At 35.1% G+C, this 22,645-nt stretch overlaps 1 protein-coding gene across 1 annotated transcript; it reads left to right on the top strand.

Annotated features, from left to right (window-relative positions):
- The first annotated feature begins 1,360 nt into the window (after nucleotides 1–1,360).
- Nucleotides 1,361–20,726, top strand: LOC117409385 (serine palmitoyltransferase 1). The gene is made up of 15 exons (XM_034015361.3): nucleotides 1,361–1,508; nucleotides 2,785–2,892; nucleotides 4,616–4,710; nucleotides 5,143–5,236; nucleotides 8,789–8,861; nucleotides 9,152–9,284; nucleotides 9,688–9,817; nucleotides 10,104–10,193; nucleotides 10,399–10,506; nucleotides 11,409–11,504; nucleotides 11,822–11,918; nucleotides 13,027–13,081; nucleotides 17,649–17,766; nucleotides 18,092–18,165; nucleotides 18,820–20,726. The coding sequence occupies exons 1-15, from the start codon at nucleotides 1,455–1,457 to the stop codon at nucleotides 18,929–18,931; spliced, it is 1,437 nt and encodes a 478-aa protein (XP_033871252.2). The 5' UTR covers nucleotides 1,361–1,454; the 3' UTR covers nucleotides 18,932–20,726.
- Nucleotides 20,727–22,645: the final 1,919 nt, after the last annotated feature.

Genomic DNA, 22,645 nt, shown 5'->3' with positions numbered 1-22,645 from the left:
TTGTATAAGCAAATATTTTTGTTAACTGCTCTTAGTCGAACCCGCTCTTACATGTAATTATTCCCATTCTCTATTTTTTTGCTCTTATTTGAATATGATGTTTTTTGCTACTGATTTTATTGTACTTTATAGCTGCTTTTATCTGTAATGTGATATTGTGAACATTTTGCAATCTGATACTTTGTACTGTGATATTTTGTAACAATTGTAATTCGCCCTGGATAAGGGTGTCTGCTAATAAATAAATAAATAAATAAATAAATAAATAATACAGTTGTGTGTACCAAGTATGAAGCCAATATCTAATTTGTTCTTTATTATAATCAGTCACCCATCTTAGGATCCCAGTTCAATTTGAAGGGTTCTGTTATATTTTCCCCAAAGAGTTTCCATAACAAAACAAGTTGGCATCTCAAATTGTTTATGAATCTGAAGTAGCAGGGGGGCAGTGGTGGCATGACAATTACATCTGCTCCCCTCATGGGAACCATTCATTGATCAGAATGAGGAGACAGTGACGTTTTGTACAAATTCAAAGCCCAATTTTCTACATAAAATGCAACTTTGTAGTCTTTGACCTAGATCATGTCAGAATAAATGGTCTGACAAATAAAGCATTATGACAACCTTCTGTACCCCCATCAAACATTTTCTAGAGCACGTTGTTGATTTGGTACACTGTTTGCTGACAATAATTGTTTGTAAACCATACTGTATTTAAAATATTAATTTTGCATTGTAACCCTGTACTGCACTGTAACACCTGTAAATCAACTTGGATAAAGGTGTCTGCAAAATAAATAAATAATACAAATAATAGTTTTTAGTTGTTTAGTTTTTTTTTGTTTTTTTTTTAACTTGGAAGTGCCACCAGCCAGGTTAGCCCTTTAAGTTAGTCCCTATTGTGTTTTGAATATATATATATATATATATATATATATATATATATATCTCAAATGATTGATTTTTTTAAAAAAATATTTTACTGTGATTGTGTTATTATAATTATTTTAATTGCTTCAGAGTTGCAACAGCTTCAATGAACTGATGTAAAAAAAGCAATTTTTTTCACTCTGAAAATCTGTTAAACCTAATTATACACCTTCCAAGTAATTTTCAATTCAGTCCGACAATGCATTTTTTTCACTTTCTAGTTTCCTCTTAAAGACTTCACTGACGTTAAGAAGTTGTTTATATTGTCAGATACCAAAACAAACGGAAACTAGTTACATTCTAATATTACGTTGGGTCGCATTATCTCGTTTATCTTGTGCCTGTTACATCTTTGGAGAAATGCCCCTATCGTCTTATCGTCTGAATCACGTTTGGCATTGTTCTACCATAAATGTGTCTTCTGCCCATAGCTTGCTCACACACTTTGATGACTACGCTTGCGCTGTTCCACTGCAGCAGCAATGATGACGTCAGGGTGACGATTGCGTAAACTAACCAAGATGGCGTCTGGTCAACAGTGGGTGTTGGTGGAGATGGTGCAAGCTTTTTACGAGGTAATAAACTAAACTCTCAAAACTGGTTGTATTTAAGACTGTATCATCCAAAGGTATTTATTTCAGACATTTCAGATTGAGTTTTGGATAGACTTTTTTTTATTGAATAAGTTCATAGGTTATTGATAACTCCGAATAAAACTGGTGAACTGGATTGCCACTTCAGGAAGTGTTGTCGAGGCTACCGCTTGCAATTGACAGCAAGGAGAGCCAATTAATGTTGTGAAATAGGAGGTAGGAGCCAATCAGCACAGCGCAGAGGCGGACAAGAGGTGCTGCGACCTGCCCAATGTACCTTGTCAAGGTGTACTTGCTGAGGAGAGATTACCTGGATGTTTATTGAGTTCTACACACATTTTGTGTACATTATTTCAAATAATTCGATATACTTGTCTAATTCCTATCTTCTGTAACATTGGTAATTTCATCTTATTAAATTAATATATTTATACTGGATATATGTTGTCAGATGACGTGCACGTTAGTTAATTGCAAGATTTGAAATACAAATCCAGTATCTTCATATTAATAACGTTTTGTTTGCTCAGATTCATTTAAAATAAAATAAATTGTAGTATACCCTACAGCCTGCCATTGCCGCTACACCTTCTAAGCAACTACACGTTTAGTTACCTTAGTTAGTTACTATAATGGAATCTCTTGTTTATTGTAATTGTTTTTTTTTTTTTTTTTTTTAACTTTTGTTATAAGTGCACAACATATTACCAGTATAATTACACACACTGTTGCTTTTCCTTTTGTTTTAAGACATGTTCCCTAAATCAGTTTACTGTGTGTATAGTTTTAGGCCAAACGTCAGCGTTTCCTCATTAGGTGTTGATTGATCTAGGAAGTTTATTGACAAAGAAAGGGTGTGAATTAATTATCCAGAAAGGATGAGAAGGTGAGCAACAGGCCCACTGAAATGTTGAAAAAACTAATTTGGTGAAATTTGTAATCAACTTATCAAATTTAAATTATATACTAATTAACTATTTTTTTTATGAAATGCATACCCCCATGTGTCACAATTTGTATTTATTGCTACAATATTCATTTTTTATATGTGTACAATAATTACAATAGTGGAATCAACACAATATATGTAGCAGGTAACCTTGGGTTGTCTTACAATACACATACTCATGTCACAATGTCTTGGTTCCTTGTTTAAAGGAAAACTTCTGTTTTAAACATGATCAAATGTTGTATGTGTATAATTGGAATTTATATCATAAAAATTCATTTTTGAAAGTATAAATATTTCTTTACCTAGGCACCTGCTTACCATTTGATTTTGGAAGGATTCCTTATTTTGTGGATTGTCAGACTTTTGTTTTCAAAAACATACAAACTTCAAGAACGCTCTGATCTCACAGAGAAGGTAATAAAACCATTGGTAAACATTTACTTTGATGTATTTTGTAAAATAAATATAACATTTTGAAGACATTCCTTTTTGCATGACTTATTATATTAATAATGCAACCACACTATTTCTGTTAAAATTCAAAACTTAAAAAGCAGCTTGTGTGTGTAGTAAATATTAGGGGTGTGCTGATAATCATATATTCTGAGTATACCTTTAACACTAGAACCGCCGTGGTTATATTCATACCTAAAACCGCCGCTGGCAGTTATATCAATTACATTTTAAACCACATCAATATTAAAACGAAAGACATACTATCGGATACAACTCAAGCACGTCATATCAAACATCTGCACAGCCGAAACACCGTATTTAAATGAACAATTAAACATAAAAGGGTTTATTTTCTAACTTGCCACATATAAAGCACTACTTCAAAAAATGAAAAACTATAATAAAATAAACATTTCAAAAGAAACTAGTGTGTAAACCGGTATATGTACATACAAAACTGTAAGAATGAAAGTAGTTTTTAATTTAAAACGAGAATAACATATATTTTCTCGTGTGTGTGTGTGTGTGTGTGTGTGTGCGCGTCACTCGGTGCAGCACATAATCCAGTTTGAACTGCTGATTGAAATGTTTCTGCCAAAGCGCTGTAGCAAGCTTCTGATGAAATCTCTCCTACTGATTTTCCCAGTTGCATTCCTTGTACAAAACAAAGGAATTGATGGCTGCCAGGTCCAGTAGAGATAACAACAGGCTTGTATATTAAAAAAAAAAAAGAGAAGTATTGTAGGTTATATTAAAAACAAAAACATGAATTGTAAAAGGCAGTCAAAATGACGGCTTTGGCGGTTCTAGGTGGGTGGGATTATAACTTAGTTATTTTCAACTTAATTGTTCATTGTTACCCTGCCTTTCAAATGCTGTCAGGGTGTTTAATACATGTATTTAGGAAAAGTCATAAACGGACAACCGCATAACTTTCAGACACGCAGAGTAATTTAAATTTCAAAAAACCTCAAAACACACCTATTTATTAATGTGTGGATTTTCAAAGCACGAAAAGAAGATTCCTTTCCCTCACTTTTACAGTTGTGTACCAGTCAATGGCAATTAAGTTCCGCATTGAGTATTTTAAAAGCCGATTGGAAGCAAATTTTTCTGTCATCCAGGAGCTGACATTTTTTACTGCCGTACCGAGGCCGTAAACTGACAATGAAAATGTGTTACAAAACTAACAAATTAACTGATTCATCACGTAAACTAATTCGAGCTATAGCTGTGGACAATGGGATATATGGGATATATATTTCTTTTCAAATGGATAAAAGAAAGGTAAGACAATTAGTTGCTTATTCTATGTTAAATAACACTGGCGGATTGTTACTGATTGATAATAATTGTGTAAAAAAGGGAGTTTCGGCACACCCCTATTAAATATTGAAGTCTTAAGTAATGTTTTCTTCTTTAGATTCTTTTTCACCACTTCTGTTTGTCATCATATCTTTAAAACTCAGAAGTTAAAGAATAATTATTCTAAGTGGTAATTATTATTCTTACAACTGTGGCAGAATGTTGCAGTGGGCAAGTTAATGGTTACACTCTGGTGTACCTGAGTTCAGACAAGACTCTGGGAGCTCTATTGAGGCCACAGATCTTCATTGAACTTCTTAGTTTTTTAAAAAATTCACAAGGATACTGTTTTAAATCTCACATTTTGGACTTTCAGGAAAAAGAGGAATTGATTGAAGATTGGCAGCCAGAACCATTGGTCCCTCTTGTATCAAAGGATCATCCTCCACCCAAATATGACGTTGTTTCAGGGTACATTTATCTTCTTAATTGTTCATTGTTAACCAGGTTTCAGTGCATGAGTTGTTTCCAAGGCCCCTACGTTCAAGCATGTAGGAAAACAACTTAAACCAAATGAGCAGTTCAGTGATTGCTCTCAGTTGTTTCTTTCTAAATTTGCATTTTCTTTGCCTACATAAAAGTTCTTCTGTTTGTGATCATGAAACTTTTTTGGCTTTGGGATCTTTAAACATGTTTTCATTACTTTTTTCCATTTGAAGTCCAAATATTTTCCCCCCGTTTTATCTTAAACCAACTTCCGTCACAGAAGTGGAAACGCAAATAATAATCCCTTTGTACCTTCAGTATTTATAGTGCATGTTTGATCATTTTTATAATTGAAATCCTGGAAATGTATACAGTATACTTTGCATGTTTAGCTAATTTTTTGTTTTCTTATTGTAGTCCTACAAGCCATAAGATTATTGTGAACGGGAAGGAGTGCATTAACTTTGCCTCATTTAATTTCCTGGGACTGCTTGATAATGAGCGAGTTAAGGTGGGTATTGTTTATAACATTAGAGCAGGGCACTTAGCCTAATTTGTTTCCACATTGCTTTATTATTCATTCAGTGCACCATGGAAAAAAAATGTGGTTTTGGACATGTTTTAAATTAAACAGAATTATTTCTTCACTGGAAAACTAAAATACCCTTCAGAAGACCATTGTATGTATGTACATGAATGTATGTGTGTGTGTCTGTGTATACATACACTCTGTTTGTTTGTTTGTTTGTTTTATTTTCCTTAAATCCAGGGCTGACAATGCAACGTGAAACAAGCAGTGTGATTGGTTGAGCAAGGTTCCAGCTGTTTGTCTGTCCGTATATTAGATGAATGCGGACAGTTGGAGCCTTGTCACATATTTGAAATCACTGCGCTGCCTCACAGAATTTAAAGTACTGGTAGCCATCTTCTTTACAGCTACAGATATTCAGTAACTGTACAACTGAGTGACCAATTACCAGCAAACAAATCCCCAAAGTAGTACGTATACATGCCGATTTGGATGAACAATTAAATTAACTGGAAGATAGCAAAACATAAAAAAAAAAAAAAAAAAAAAGTGTCTTTATACTCGCTCACCCGGACTTTCATTTAAAATAATGTCTTTTTAGCGGTTTGTAAATGCTACAGAAAAACAGACACTTCTGCACATTATCCACCCTTCTGTCACACAGACCTTGTACAAATGAAACCCGAGACATCGTTGAAATTATTTTTATTCCTCCCGCCTGTTCTGCTCTCAGTGTCTGCACTGAGAAGAGAAATATATATTATAATTAGACGGCATAAAGTGCACCACAATGCTTGTTATTAGAGGAGCAAACCAACATAAGGCAATTTTAAAAAAGTCTCAATAAAGATCCAAATACTTTTATCGCTGTTGGCAAAGGGTTGTAGCTTGATGGTAGACCTTTTAGAGATGTCTTGGTTGCACACTCATCGTATAACTTCTATTTATAAGAACATGACCACTGCAAGTTACTTATTAAAACGTATTGCATTTTACTGTTAAAAACAAAAGCAGCATATAAACTAGATAGCTGTACATCACAACGCGTTTTGACAGGGTATCCATATAGAAAGATAGATACAGTGGCTCTCAAAAGTATTCACCCCCCTTGGACTTTTCCGCATTTTATTGTGTTACAACATGAAATCAAAATGGATTTAATTAGGAGTTTTTGCCACTGATCAACACAAAAAAAGTCCATAATGTCAAAGTGAAAAATAAAACCTACAAATTGTTCTAAATTAATTACAAATATAAAATAGAAAATAATTGATTGCATAAGTATTCACCCCCTTTGCTATGACACACCTAAATAAGCTCTGGTGCAACCAATTGTCTTTAGAAGTCACATAATTAGTTGAATGGAGTCCACCTGTGTGCATTTACGGTGTTTCACATGATTTCAGGTTAAATACACCTGTCTCTTCGAGGTCCCACAGTTGGTTAGTACATTTCCTAACAAAAACTACACATGAGAAGACGAAGGAACATTCAAAGCAAATCCGGAATAAGGTTCTTCAAAAGCACCTATCAGGGGTAGGATATAACATTTCCAAAGCATTTAATATCCCCCGGAGCACAGTAAAGTCCATTATTAAGAAATGGAGAGAATATGGCACAACTGTGAATCTGTCTAGAACAGACCGTCCCCAAAAACTGAGTATCCGGGCACTAGTCAGGGAGGCCACCAAGAGGCCTATGGCAACTCTAAAGGAGTTAGTCTTCCACGGCTGATCTGGGAGACACTGTGCATACTGCAACAATAGCCCGGGTGCTTCACAAAACTGGCCTTTATGGGAGAGTGGCAAAAAGAAAGCCATTGTCAAAAAAATCACATCAGATCTCGGCTAGAGTTTTGCTGATGGTCTGATGAGACCAAAATAGAGCTTTTTGGCATCAACGCTAAGCGCTATCTTTGGTGCAAGCCTAACACCGCACATCATCCTGAGAACACCATCCCTACCGTGAAGCATGGTGGTGGCAGCATCATGCTATGGGGATGCTTCTCTGCGTCAGGGCCTGGAAAGCTCATGAAGATAAAGGGCAAAATGGAAGCACAGAGAAATCCTGGAGGAAAACCTGCTGAAGTCTGCAAGAGACCTTGGACTTGGGAGAAGATTCATCTTCCAGCAGGACAGTGACACCAAACATACAGCCAAAGCCACACTGGAGTGGCTTAAAAACAAAAAGGTCAATGTCCTGGAGTGGCCCTGTCAAAGCCCGGACCTCAATCCAATTGAGAATATGTGGAAAGAGTTGAAAATTGCTGTTCACCAAAGGTCCCCATCCAACTTGACAGAGCTTGAGCAATTCTGCAAAGAATGATGGGCAAAAATTGCAGTGTCCAGATGTGCAAAGCTGGTAGAGACTTATCCAAATAGACTCATGGCTGTAATTGCTGCCAAAGGTGCCTCTACCAAATATTGACTCAAGGGGGTGAATACTTATGCAATCAATTATTTTTTGTTTTATATTTGTAATTAATTTAGAACAATTTTTGTAGATTGTATTTTTCACTTTGACATTATGGACTATTTTGTGTTGATCAGTGGCAAAAACTCCTAATTAAATCCATTTTGATTCCATGTTGTAACACAATAAACTGTGGAAAAGTCCAATGGGGGTGTATACTTTTGAGAGCCACTGTATATATCGATGTAATTAGAGGTCTGCACGGGTAACTGAAAACCTGAGTTTTAAATTACCCGACACTACCCTTTACTATCCAGGTTTTGATTTATTAATTTGAGTATTTAAAGAAAATGTAGAACATATGACAATACAGTTGTAAGTGCAGGTTTCTGGCTGGCGTAATAGATAACATTAAAACAAGCTTTTGCATTAAGCCTTTTCTTAACTGACAGGATATCAATGTTTTACAGAAAACAATAACACACAGCGAGTGATAAGTACACCTCAACAATAATAACTGCGGCGACTATTCTCAGGAACTAAATCGGAAACAAAACAACTACAGTGCGACCAAATTGGTCGCAAGACCTTCAGCTGTTTATGTCCCACCTCTGCTTACTTATAATTGGACTACTGCAGAGAAAATGCAGATCTTCTATTGGTTGGTTTTATTTTATATGTGTGTGTGTGTGTGTGTGTGTGTGTATAGTTTGAGAAAAAAGAAAACTGCTGTGTACCAAAATGATCAATAAGAAAAATGAAAAGGATATTTCAGGTACTTAAAAAGGTAGAATAATTGATTATTACATTTGTAATCAATTATTCTACCTTTGTAAGTACCTGAAATATCCTTTTCTTTTTTTCTTTTTTCTTATATATAAATTCTGCACGATTTAAATAGTAAAAAAAAATGATCTGCAATCAAATCTTTAGTTGATTATTCGGTCCGATTAATTTGTTAATCGGAGCAGCCCTTATATAACATTTCATACATAATAGGAATTGAGTACTTTAAACCTCCAATGAAAAAGTTTAACACTAATGAAAAGGACTAAAAGTGGACCACTTATTTCAATAACTGAGTAGTAGTAATATTAATACTATCCCTATATCCCTATTCAGAACCAAGCTTTAACATCTCTGAGGAAGTATGGCGTTGGTACTTGTGGTCCCAGAGGTTTTTATGGAACATTTGGTAAGTTCACATATTTTAAATTCTTGACAAAGTATGGACAGGGCTATGTCGCATTTTAGGATAATTACATATTAAACAAAGTAATAAATACAGTACATTATCAAGAATTAAGATAACACTGTATGTTTACTCAACTTTAACCTTAGAACATTGCATTGTAACACATACAGTATGCTCCTGAAGAGTTCATAATAAATGTTTTGTTATGTTTTAGCTAAGTTATTGAATGCTGGTTGAAACTCCAAGGTTTCTTTTTTGAGAAGTATTGATGTTGTTTTTTTTTATTTCAGATGTTCACTTGGAGTTAGAAGAACGTCTAGCTAAGTTCATGAGAACGGAAGAGGCCATTATTTATTCATATGGCTTTGCAACCATTGCCAGCGCTATACCTGCATACTCAAAGAGGGGGGATATTGTGTTCGTGTAAGTATTTAGAAACAACCTGGCTTATTGGGTTGCCATCAGCTGCAATCAGAGGATTAAGGACAATTTATTTTTTCTTCTTGGCTTTTTATTGAAATAAAGGTTAAAAAACCTCTTCCAAAATTAGTTATTATAATATAACATGTTTTAGAATTTGCATGGTAGAAGTCTCTCTTTTTTTTCTTTACATCTTTGTTATAAAACTAGTAAGAAACAACTTGTGTTGAGGTAGAAGCAATTCCATTCATGTTGTTTCTTACAAGTTTTAAAACCCTTACATTGTTTTTGTCCTTGTCAGAAAAATAAAGGACCAGCTGGTGCACACAGAACAAAAATTGGGCGCATAGACAATGTTTGCATCAAATGTGGATTAAAAAGTAATTATAATTACATGTACTCTTAGGGATGAAGCTGCATGTTTTTCGATTCAGAAGGGGTTACAAGCCTCCCGCAGTAACATCAAATACTTCAAACACAATGATATGGATGACTTGGAGCGTCTTTTGAAGGAACTAGAAACTGAAGATCAGGAGGTTAGTTATAATTGTGTTTAGAGAAAAACACATGTTTGTTGTTGTTTATTGGAAACACTTGATTAAGAGCTCCCAAATGTACCAGGTTTGGAACACCAAGCATGTTTGGTTAAATAAGTGATAAATCTTACTAACATGGAAAGAGGGCTTTGTATCACAAGCACACACCTCTACTAACTTTTCCAGTTGGATTTCAAACATAACCTTTCACTGTAATCCAAATATTGATTCTAACAGTACCAGGGATGAATGCCCATAATTACATTTGTGCCATTTAATTCTCTAGAATCCTCGCAAAGCACGTGTGACTCGCAGATTTATAGTCGTTGAGGGGCTCTACATAAACACCGGAGACATTTGTCCACTTCCAGAACTGGTAAGAGTGCTCATTTGTATATACTTTTAAGGTGACTGTACAAACATGTACAAGCTGCAGGCCGATTTATAATTTGAACTTGTATTCGTTGATTTCTTCAAGTTTTGAGTGTTTTATAGTTATGAACGAGTAAAATCTTTTTTGGTATCAAAGATATCAAAATAAAATGTAAAGTCTTAACTTTTTTTTTTTAATATTAAATTAGGTGCAGCTAAAATACAAGTACAAGGTGCGGATTCTTCTTGAAGAAAGCCTGTCCTTCGGAGTTCTGGGAGAACATGGACGAGGTGTCACTGAGCATTTTGGCGTGAACGTAAGTCTTTGGAAATTACATCAAAATATGACAGAATTTCTTCATTTTTATACATGAGCATACTCTAAAGTAGAACTGGAGTTTAATATCTTTCAGAAATTAGATGACCAACATATTGTCTAAATAAATAGAACCACAAGCCTCTATCTGTGTGGAGTCATTCCATGGTATTTGTATTTAAAACATTACTGTGATGTAACCCTTTGATTAATTCCACAAATCTTCAAACTAAAAGTGGCTGTGTGGCTTTGAAGAGAAGGGAAGTGCTGGGCAGATATATTGTTGATTTAACAAATCCAGTTTGTGCTACAAATCCACAGAAAACTGTTGAATCATCAACAAAACCACAGTCAGAACAATTCATTTTTATTAGGCAACAATCATTTCAACAATTAGTTAATTGCAGTATTTCAAATGTAGCAGAAAAGGGCTTGCAGTTCCAGTTTAGCATTTCAGATTGTTTGCTCAAAGTAATATAATTATACATTAACATAAAAAAAAAAAGTTTTCATAATTACAAATTCATTTCCACATAAACACTTCCCTTCTAATTTTTATTTCACTTATCTTCTGGACAGGTTCAGGAATAACAGTAATCTCAAATCTTGTTATCGAACAAGTATCAGTTAGGAAGGAATGTTTAAAGTGGCATAAACAACTCCAAAGTGTTGAATCAGTAAGAAAATAAAGCACAGTCTCTCATGCCTCGCAGTACACGAACCAGTGAATTATTTTTAACGATTCAACACTTAACGTTGTTCATCCCTTACATACATCACAGTGCACTGCTGTACCATCTAAAAAGCTTACTAAAAGCTTTGAGTCTTGCAGCCTTAAAAGACTAAGAACCTTACTGGTGTCATGTACTTTCTTTAATTGCTTTTTATCTGTAACTGTTTTAGATTGATGATATTGATCTGATCAGTGCAAACATGGAGAATTCCCTGGCATCAATTGGTGGATTTTGCTGTGGAAGGTCATTTGTTATTGACCATCAGGTAATTCAGGATGTATTTGTATATTTATTAAAAACTTGTGAGTATGTCAAGGTGGTATGCCCCATCTATATCTGAAGCAGCTGAGCACAAAGCTATATATGAAGGGGAGGATAGAACTTCAGTCGGAATTCTTTGGGATCAGACTGTTCGCAGGCTGGCAGTAGATCCAAAATGACACGGATAAAAAATCTGCCTGTCACATGCTCTTAAGCAGTGGTATAGTCGAAAAAACCCACTCATCTCTACCACTCCCCCTCTGATTTTACAATAATTTGATTTCCAATTAATTACACTTGACTTATTTCTTTCTTTTTCAGCGACTTTCAGGACAGGGTTACTGCTTTTCAGCCTCTCTGCCACCCATGCTTGCAGCAGCAGCAATAGAGGCTCTTAATATTATGGAGGAGGATATAGGTATTTCATAGAAATGTATATTGTATATAGTTGCATATAATGTACAGATACGGCCAAAAGTTTAACACCACCTAGAATTTTCGGATTGAGACGTAATTAAAAAAATTAAAAAAATAAATAAATACTGGAAGCCATAGTAGTAGTATAGTATTTCATGTTAGATTTCGAAATGTCATATTTTTCAATTTGTCAGTTTTTCGTTCAGTATATGCAAAGCGGTATGCAATTCAATATGTTAACGTAACATTATTCGTCAGGTTTCATTAGAGCTTATGAAGCAAAATTAGTTACTTCTACAGGATGGTGCAAAACTTTTGGCCACAGCTGTACACATTTTGGACATAATAAATATGATATTTGAATAGGGAGCTTTGACTACACACAAGTTGTAGTTTCTTGGAGATAACACAGTGAGTTTGGCTTTCAGGTTGACAGTAATTGACTTTACTACAGTATTTATGATATAGAAAATGGAACATTGAATTTCTGAAGATATTCATCGCCCTTCATAATTTATTTATCCTGGTTTCAGGTGTATAGGTTTTAATTTAAATCATATGCAATTATTGAAATGTTTACATTGAATGTATCTTAGAGTAAGTAGCGGGGTTCTGAAAAATATAGCGTTGCACGTCCCCACGTATATATAACATTTTTTTTCATTATTAACATCCTGACAACTTGTTATACTTACTATTTTAAAGTCTGTTTCAAAGCTCTCTTCAAAAAGTCTGCTCTAGTGCACTGATAGTTTAAGGATTATTGCCCACATTGTCAAACAAGTAACACAGCTACAATGATCCATGATGTACGGTCTTCCTGCAGTGATTTTGAAAAGAGTTTTGAAACAGACTTTAGTTATAAGTGTAAAAAGTTGTCAGGATGTTAACAATGAAAAGAAAAATGACAGGTACATTAAACAGTTGCAGCAATGCGTGGAGGTATGGCGCTATGTTTTTCGGAACCCCACTGCTTACTCTTTAAATGTAGTTGATATGCACTGTGTGCAAGATTTATGTAGAAATCCATTTTTATTAGAAGACTGATTTTTTTTTTTTTTGTTTTGACCAAGAGAATTGAACAAACTGATTTTTCCTGAATTTTCTAGACATTTTCAGACTGTTGCGAGATAAATGCAAACACATCCACAGTGCACTACAAGGGTAAGTTCATATTTTAAGTCTGTGTAGTTATTTTATAGCCTTTAAGTTCTTTGTCTGACCAGGCAGGGGTTATATACTTGAACTGATGGTTTCAATTGTCTTCAACATTTTCAGATAAATCAATACAGTAAAACATTGTAAATCCGAACAGAGGGAGGGAGGTGGGGGGGGGGGCATACTTTCAGTTCGGATTTGTGACATTTACTTCACATTTAAACACTGTATTATATATGTTTAAAAACAGCAGTACGATTGATTGAATGTGTAGTACAGTACAAAAAACTGTACCGAAACACATAGTATCAGAGTTCATAGTAGCAGGCTATGTCGCTCTCAAAAACAAACAAACGGTACCTTCTTTAATATACAGTACAGTACTCTAGAAAAATAACACTGCAACACATACCTTGTGTTTTAATTTCCCTGGGTGAAAAACTCTGTTATAGTTTTGTGTCGGTGACGACCTTCTCTTTGAGGCAGCATTGTGGTGCAGGTTGGGACTGGGGTATGATGTTGAACGGTCTCTTCATCACTGGAGTCATTGTTGTATTCTACGGCTGGCTGTGTAACAATTCACAATTTCTTCTTCAGTTAAATAAGCAGTGCCATCTAAATTGTCATCGAACCTCATCTATTGATCAACTTCAGCCGTATCAACATCATTTTCTACTACTGCTTGCTAAATCCAGAAATGTTCAGTGTCTTGAGGTAGATCATCATCATCATCATCCTCATTCTCTGTAACGGGTACACTTAACATGTTCTTCCACACATTTGCCAGGCCTGTGGCTTTCACTTCAGTCCATGCTGAAGCACAAGTGTAGACGGCATCACTTAAGGTAACGCTTTTAAGTACCCTTTGCAGTGATATTCTTTCTGTTGCACTGCTGTATGGGGTGGGCTCTGATCCCCCTGGTCCTTCGGCTGAATTTTACTGGTTGTGTTCTGGGAAAACATGCAGCGAATCTTCCCATCCAGTGATTGTAGCTCCGCAAGATGTCCTGTGCAGTTATCTATCAGCAGCACATCTTTCTTTTCGTACTGCACGCACACAATTGTGAAACCAGTCCTTAAATACTTCATTCATCCACTTTTTTGTGGGCTGCATATCTCACTGGCAGGTTTTCTCAGCATAAAAATTGGGTTAGTTTCCATGCATTCCATACATTTCATAAATTGGAGTGTCACAGGATCGTTCTTGCACAAACCAGGACCACATTTCATTATCCAAAGGTTTGTCTTTTGCCGTTCGCAGTGATTTTCGTTTAATTGCATTCACCGTATCTACGTTTTGCATAAATGCTTGAGGCTTTTCACAACTTTTTTAACGTCAGAAACTCGCTGAATTCTCTTTCATTTTGATGCAGCCATTGAAATGTAAACCTTGTTTTTAGAAAATGCTGTATATTAAAATAATGTATGTTTACTGGCACCGAACTACAGTAGCTTTTACCTTTTGCAGTTAATACAGGTTTTGCACATGTGCACTACACTTCCTGGGTAATCTCTGCTGTAACTAGTCTCTGATTGGCTGAAGCTACATATACAGTAACTACAAAATCTCTTGGGACATCAGCGCTGTTCAGATTTTTGATCAGTCCAGATTATTTAAAATTTGTAAGCAGTTGACCCACAGGTTGGCGAAACTTCCTGACCCAAAATATTCATATTCATATTCATATTATTATTTATTTCTTAGCAGATGCCCTTATCCAGGGCGACTTACAGTCGTAAACAAAAATACATTTCAAGAATCACAGTACAAGTACTAATACAATTAAGAGCAAGATAAACTACAATCACTTCGGTTCTAGCAAGTATATGGCCGAGAGCCGCAAGTCAGACACAAACAATGCTAGTATTTTAAATGCTAGCATTGTTTTAAACTTTTCTTTTTTATTCTCTCCAGGATTATAACGGGATAGAACATTGCAGAGCCTTACAGTTTCTGTGTAGTGTTTATTGTACTGTAGATCTACAGTTTATTAAACTTTAAATGTAACACTGGTGTTTTTCCATTATTTCTGTTTATACTGTATGTATTACCTTATATTCAGTTGTATTGAAGCAAAAATATGATAACTGCCTTGGATTTCACCAAAAACAACACATTAAATAAGGATTCTTTTTGACTAGCTCTTCCCTTAAAGATCTGAATGCTCGGTAAAAAAAATAATAATAATAATAATAATTTTGCTTCATGTATTAAGTACTTTTGAGAGCTTTGTGGGTGGCAAATGAACTGTATTTATTTCAAAGGGGATTACAGTACCTGCTCATGAGGAGACGGAAGATACATAAATATAATAATTTTAGACCTACAATATAACATTTAAACATGCATTCTCTAGTCTAGCGCCACCACTCCAATTTTATAAAAAGATTAATGCATGGGAATAAGGATGTTTGCCACGAGCGATAGTCCATGCCATACAAAACTCGCTTGAGTCATTACATCAGCTCACCTTGTAGTGTGTAAGCGATTTGTTGCAGATGAGACACAGAGGTTTACCACTGTTTTCAGTGAAAGCAAACTTCCTTCCACTCTGACTTAAAGCCTCGGTTTTCATCCTCATACTTTCATTTATTACTCGTAGAGGGTTTACTCAATGCCATTGTCTCTACTAAACGAGCGAGCACTTTACTCAATTACAAAATTGACTCTCAATTGCACAACAGGTGTTCTGTGCTACCTAGAAATCTGAGCTATTTGCACAAAGCACGCATGTGTGATTTCATTTTTTTGTTTTGTTTTTGTGACACGGCTACATCATTTTGGGTAAATTCATTGTTATACTATATTATGTACAGTTGGTTTTATCTGTCCTATTAATATCGACCAAAACATTTTGAGGTGAAGCGCTATTTTTCAGATTAGTCTATTAATCTGTGCTGCCGGCAAGCCAATTTTCAGTACACCGGCATTCACTCCAGGTGATCGCAATACGCATGCACCAGCGTGCGGTTTCGAAGGTCCTACGTGACGAAATGTCCTTGCAGTGAACATGCAGGCTGAAAGAAAGGAGAGAGAAGAATATAAACACGAATGAATCAGAGAACAAAATAATAAACTTATTTATTTTTTCTCTTTTCATGTTTGTTTATTGTTCTTTTTTTGGTTCATTCAAGCTGTAAAGTGTGTGTCACCCAGCATTTCACTAGGACCCGCATTGGAACTGCCTGGGAGCTGCATGGGGCTCGTGAGGTGCGGTTTGACCACCTCTGACCGCCTTTTAAAATGGATTTATTGGAAAGGGTGCCAAGTATGCATTAAGTACTGTATATGCAACTTTCTTTGAGTGTTTACATATCAAATAACACAACTAGTCTATGAACTGTGTAGTTTTAGTGGGAGTTATTCTTGGCTCACTCTGGTAAGGCCAAGCCTCAGGCAGTAATTGCATTCTGCGCTTATTCTTTAAATTTATATAAAATACGTTATTTTACACAAATAACCATGAATAAACTAAAATAAGAGGATTGATAGCGTCTCGCATTGTTTCAATTTGTCAAATTTGTCAACACTGCTCTGTTTTAAAGATCGCTCATCTCCAGTACAATTATTCAGAGAAATTGGATTTGTAACTAAATCTACTACAGTGTTTCCCTTGTCTGGTGAAATTTAAAAAATATAGAGAGAGAAAATTAAATTCTAAATACTGAAATGTATTATTTTTCTCCAATAACGGTCGGCGAAATTCAGTGTTTACCCGGCATATTAACACTCCGAATAAATGAATAAATCCAATGATTGGACGGCTGTCAGGTCTTTCACTTTCCCATTGGCTACTCACTCGCCTTCAATTTTCATGCAGAATCCCGTGATCGGCCTCTGCTTGCTTATGATTGGACAGATGGGTAAAACTTGGCAGATATTTGACTCTCCTATTGGTTAAACTAACTTCAGTACCTGCAGCTGAAACAGACACAGTTTATGTCCCACCCAGCTAACTTATGATTGGGCTACCGCAGAGAAAATGTAAATATTCAATTGGTTGATCGTATTGCAGAGGCCCTTCAGGATAAAAGAAATATGTTCAGTATGTACAAGCACAGCATAAGCAGCAGCACTGTCAACACACTGCTGTGACGCTTTTGTTGGAAAATGTGTTTTAAAGCTTTATTTTGCCACGCTACGACCCACCAGAAGTGTGTTCACGGCCCATCATTTAAGAACAGCTACCGCGGGCACAATGGCCTGGCTTCGCGGGCACGACCACTGCCATAGACAATACTTTAGTGTTGAACCAGCACTAAAATAAATCTGTAATGACCTTCTTTCATAAAACCTACAGAGTTATAGTTAATGTTCTTGGATCTAATATTTAGCTATGTTATTGTATTTGGAGCCTTCCCCTTTTATTATTAACATAAAGAGCTCTCATGTACCAAAGTGAATCACTCTGTTTTTATTGGCATTTACTGTACATGGGAGGCGAGCAGTTAAGTGGACTGCCCTGTAATAAGAGCTCGCTGTATGGCCAAGTGAGGTCAATGTTTTAGGTATGATAGTAAGTGTTTTCAGATGGTATCTGAAAAACTTTAATCATCTTTTGGGTTTTTGCAGCATTTCTGGCCTCGAGGTGGTTGGTGAATCTATCTCACCAGCTTTTCATCTGCAGCTGGAGAAGAGTACTGGGTCCAGGGAGCTGGATGTTAAGTTGCTCCGGGGTATCATAGATTATGTAAGTAGGAAGAACATTTTAAATTCAAATGTCAGACTAGACTCTTTTTTTTCTGTAAAGTATAGAAAAAACTGTTTATCCCTGAGGGTTTGGGGTATACTATTTAAAGTCTATTAGTAATGTGCAATTTGTGTCAATTCAATAATTTGATAAATATACCTCCTACTGATGCTACTTTTTACAATCTGAAAAAAAAAGCATACAGTCCTTGGCATTTTTATTATCTGTGACCAGCACAGCAACAAACTTGTTAAACGTATACTAACCACTATAATTGCTTAATCCACATAGATAGGTCTTTTCAACAATGTATATTTGTATTTAGTGTATGAACAGACACATTGCACTTACCCAAGCCCATTACCTGGACAAAGAAGAGAGATTTCTGCCACCACCTAGGTAAGAGCACTTTTTAAACCTTTTTAGTGTTGGCTGGAAACTCAGAACGTGGGAAAGATATCTCTACCAGCGTTTTCACTTCAGATTCTGAAGCTTAGCAGTTGGGTTTGCCAACTTCAAATACATTACATGATTTATATTGATTATCAGATATCTTGTATCAGTTAGTGCTCCACAGAAAATAACCTTTTCACTCAGTGATTTAAATCTTTCTCATATTTCCATTTTACTTAATGTTAACAAACCATTTGATCTGATGTGACATACCCCCTTACATTACTGTGTAGTTGGTGCTTTGTTTAAAGAGATGGCATAAGTTATATTATATATATATATAGTTATATAGTCAGATTAACCACACAAGACAAATGCCTGTTTTTTATATACACACACACACACACACACACACACATAAAGATTTGTCTTTTTCATAGTTAAACTTCAGTTTGAGACTTTTACTATGGTACAATATTTTTCTTTTTAACCATAAAGGCATTAATTCAGATTTTGGTTCTATTCTAGGTTATCATATTTCTTAGTATCTCATTTTTAAACACAAGTGGAACCAGCTGTACCAAATAAGCGTATGCTTTAGAACTGAAACCGAAACTAGTGCAGCGTGTCATTCACCCATATGTTTACGTGTTTCCACAGTATTCGAGTAGTGGTTACAATTGAACAGACGGAAGAGGAGCTGGAAAAAGCAGCATCTCTGATTAAGGAAGCAGCGCAACACATTTTGCAGCACACTGTACTCGGACACTGATGTCAAAGACCTGGTATACAGTGCATAGCTTTGTGGTGTGTGTAAGACTTCTACTTTAGAAGCAGATTTTTGACACGGAACATAGCCGGTCTGTTCAATGAAGTGTCAAGAACATGCCAATGAGAATCGGTTAAAATGACCAGTGGCAAAATGAAGACTGTTGTGAACCTGTTCAATAGTATCAGACTTTTGGGGATCCTAATATGGTGCAGTGCACAAACACATTTTTTTATTTGACAATTATGAAAGTAATATGATTGCACCAATGATTCTATTTTATTACTTTGGGTTGCAACATGTAATGTCTGAAACCCAATTTGTTTCACTTAAAATGTGTAAAGGACCAATAAATTACATTATTTAGGGTTGTACTAAGGTTCTCAATTTTATCAAGTAGTGGTGAGAAGCCAGATGAAGTCTGTCTTGGATAGATGGCAAGTCCTTAGTCCTTTTTTTTCTTTTTTTTTTTTCCTTATGAAAAGCTATTGCAAGTTTTCTCTAACATTTGTCTTTTATATGAACTTCCTGCTTTAACCCCTCTTAAGTTACTGTCCCTATTTAATATATATATATATATATTTTTTTTTACTAGTTTACATATCCAGTCCTGCTGTTCTGCTCTTTAGAGGTTTTTGAACCAAAGTTCTAGTTTGTCTATATCATCGATTCTTGGTTATGATAAAAAAAAAAAATCTATATTTAAACATCACTTTTTTGTTATCATTATTCAATAGGGTGAAAAGAACGATATCAAAATTACCTTTAGTGTTGCCACTATCCCGGCTTCATACTGCTTTTCTTCCTGTGTGACTCCAGATTATATTGTTATATACGCACAAACCACAGGTAACATTTTAATTGACTGTTCAAGTACCTTTCTATGCAGAGATGTTGCCATTTGAAGCTAAGTGATGATGAAGCCACAGATCAGCAAGCCTGTGCTTTGGTTATAAAACTGATAACAATATTGGTCAAGCAGTTTTTGCATGTAAATGCTACTGTACTTTTAGCAAGGTGTGGAGAATACTGGTAAATACCAAAATGCTGTTCTTTACCTCTAAAATACAAAATAAATGGAATCTTCTTCCCAGATGTGTTCAAGAAATGCATTTACACTAACTGTTACTTGTGCTACAGTTCTATTACTTTTACTGAAACTAACCAGAAAACTTTGTTATTTTTTATTATACATATTATTATTGCATAGTGTGACCAATTCAAATGTACAATTTTATTTTGTAAATGGACTTGGATGAGACAATGCTTTTGTACTAAGAAACTATGGTGCTATTTAGATAACACTATACAGATTGTACAGACCACAGAAAGTTTTATTTTTAGATGGTGAAAAAGAAAAATCAGCATTCCCCCTTGTAACTTTTTATGCACATTTAGAATTAAGAAAGAAACATAAATTACTTTTTTGATTATGAATTATTATCATTGAATAGCTTGATAAATAAATGGCATGTATGACAGCAGCACAATTCATTTAATAAGCAAACTGCTGCAATGAAAGATTAAAAAGGTTGGCTTCTGTATGTGGAAAATTACATCTCTATTAGTATAAAAAAATTACAAATTTAATTCAGACTAAAGTTTGCTGGAATTATGTATAAAGCATTGTCAGATATATAATTTAACAATTTTTTAGAGTATTAAAGTTAATTTGTATTCTGGCTGATTAAAAGTGGGTTAATGAATGTGCCTTTTTCTGTTGCTGCTAACAGTACTATGTGTTGGACTGTTTATTTAAATACAAATTATATTGTATTAAAAATAATGGTTTGATATGTGTTATGTTTAATTACATATACCGGTACACTGTCCTCCACCACGTATTGGGACACAAGTAAATGCAGAATGACCAGGGGTGGGACCGTCATCTTTGCAAAAACTAATTTCGGAGGGGGATAAAGAATAATGTCCCACAGATTAATTCTGCATTAGTTTTAAATAAACAAAAAGAAAAGGGTCTGCAGAATATGTATTCTGCCTAAAGTGACGTTCCAAAATGTAATATTTACTGTGGAAGTAGTTTCATCTCTAAATAGGGTTTATTTGCTGAAGTAAACTTGTCAATCGCCACATTCTTTTCTGTATGTATTGAATCCAGTGTAAGCCCAATTGTGCATTGCTCATATTAAGGTAATTGTTCTTACTTTGTACACCTTTTAAATGCGAACCCATCTTTGAACCACTTTAGTGTTCAGTATTGTGAGATGTGATACATATTCAAAGATGATATTGTCTAAAGATGGCGCACCTTGTCTGCCCTGTGATTTTGGTGAAACGGACAAGGGTTCAGACACAGTTTATTAGATTGAAATGTTTTGAATTCGTACAGAAGCAGCTAGCTTCAGATAACATAAGCCACTGGGTTGCTTTACAGTTCTATTTAATCTAGACTCGGAACACATGTTCCTTTAGGTTTTTACATTCCCTGTGTACCTCTGTTAGATAAGCTCAAGCAATAAGATGAAAAAGCAGCAACATTTTATTTCACTTTACACTGCACCGTATTTAGTAGTTTGTTTCTCTGCACCACCATCACCCCAGGAAACAAAAACTTAATTTAAATGGATAAAGTGTAAGTATTTGGATGTTTGTAATATGATCTACACTATTGAAAAATTGCTTTTTTTTTTGCTTTTACATCTGGTCCTTATTATTTTAGCTGTCTGAGAGAATCTAGGGCTAGATTCCCAAAGTGTTTTCCTCCAAATCGTCCTAAAGGAAAAACACAGCCAATAAAGCTACATAACCAAAAATAAATGCCTATTTTATTTAATTGTGGGTCTTATTTGAAGTCCAAAGTTACTGTGAATTAATTTTTGTATTGGAATAAATGTTTTGTTTTCAGTTTAACAGTAATAAAAATGTGCAAATGTTACACACCAAGATCAATTTAGCTTTTAATAGGATTGTCTTTAACGACTGTGAAAGGTGCTATACTTGTGTCATCTTGTTTGAGGAAAAAGCTTTGAGCAGTTTGCCCAAGGTGTTTTATTGTGTTGCTCAGTGAATAAAATACCAGGAGCGTAGACAACTCTGTGCTCTAGGCACATGTCCTTTTTGAGGATGTTGAATATCCTTTTGATTCCTGCTGCATATGGTATAAATACATGCAGCTGCAATTATCTGGACGTTTTCAGCTGGTTGGCATTTGAATATGCTTTCATCATCCCCTTCTTTGCTAACCAGTTTGGAAATCCATTCAGTTTCATTGAATTCTTGATGTGGTTAGCTTCCTGTTTCCATCATTTTCAGATGAACACATTTTCCTGCTCAGTTTTAGAGGCTTGTTTTATGCAGCTCATATTTGATTCCATTTGCTGCTTTGGAACTGTAGGCAGAGGGTTTTGTGAACCCTGAACTTGTTTTGTATCCTAGATTTGTGTTGTTGGTTATACATTTCTGCTTGTTTTTGCAATGTGTGATTTTTTTTTTTATATATACTGTATTAGATTTTAATAAAGTATACCCTGCAACATAAACAAATGATACATATTGATAAGCTCTATGTTGAATGAGCCAATCTTGTGCACTGGCTAAATATCTTCTGTTAGAACTGTCGGCAAAGCAAACCAACAAATCCTTAATTAAATTCCAGATAAAACAAGGTCTGTGTAAAGTGGGTTGAAAGTGCAATAAATACTGTTTTGAACTAACTTGTGCACATTTGGAAGCATTTTTAGATAGCTAACTATGGGG

This window comes from Acipenser ruthenus, chromosome 1 (assembly GCF_902713425.1).
Source record: "Acipenser ruthenus chromosome 1, fAciRut3.2 maternal haplotype, whole genome shotgun sequence".
NCBI lineage: Eukaryota > Metazoa > Chordata > Actinopteri > Acipenseriformes > Acipenseridae > Acipenser > Acipenser ruthenus.
Note: the sequence above shows the minus strand (reverse complement) of the source record. Positions and strands in the feature narration are given on the sequence as shown.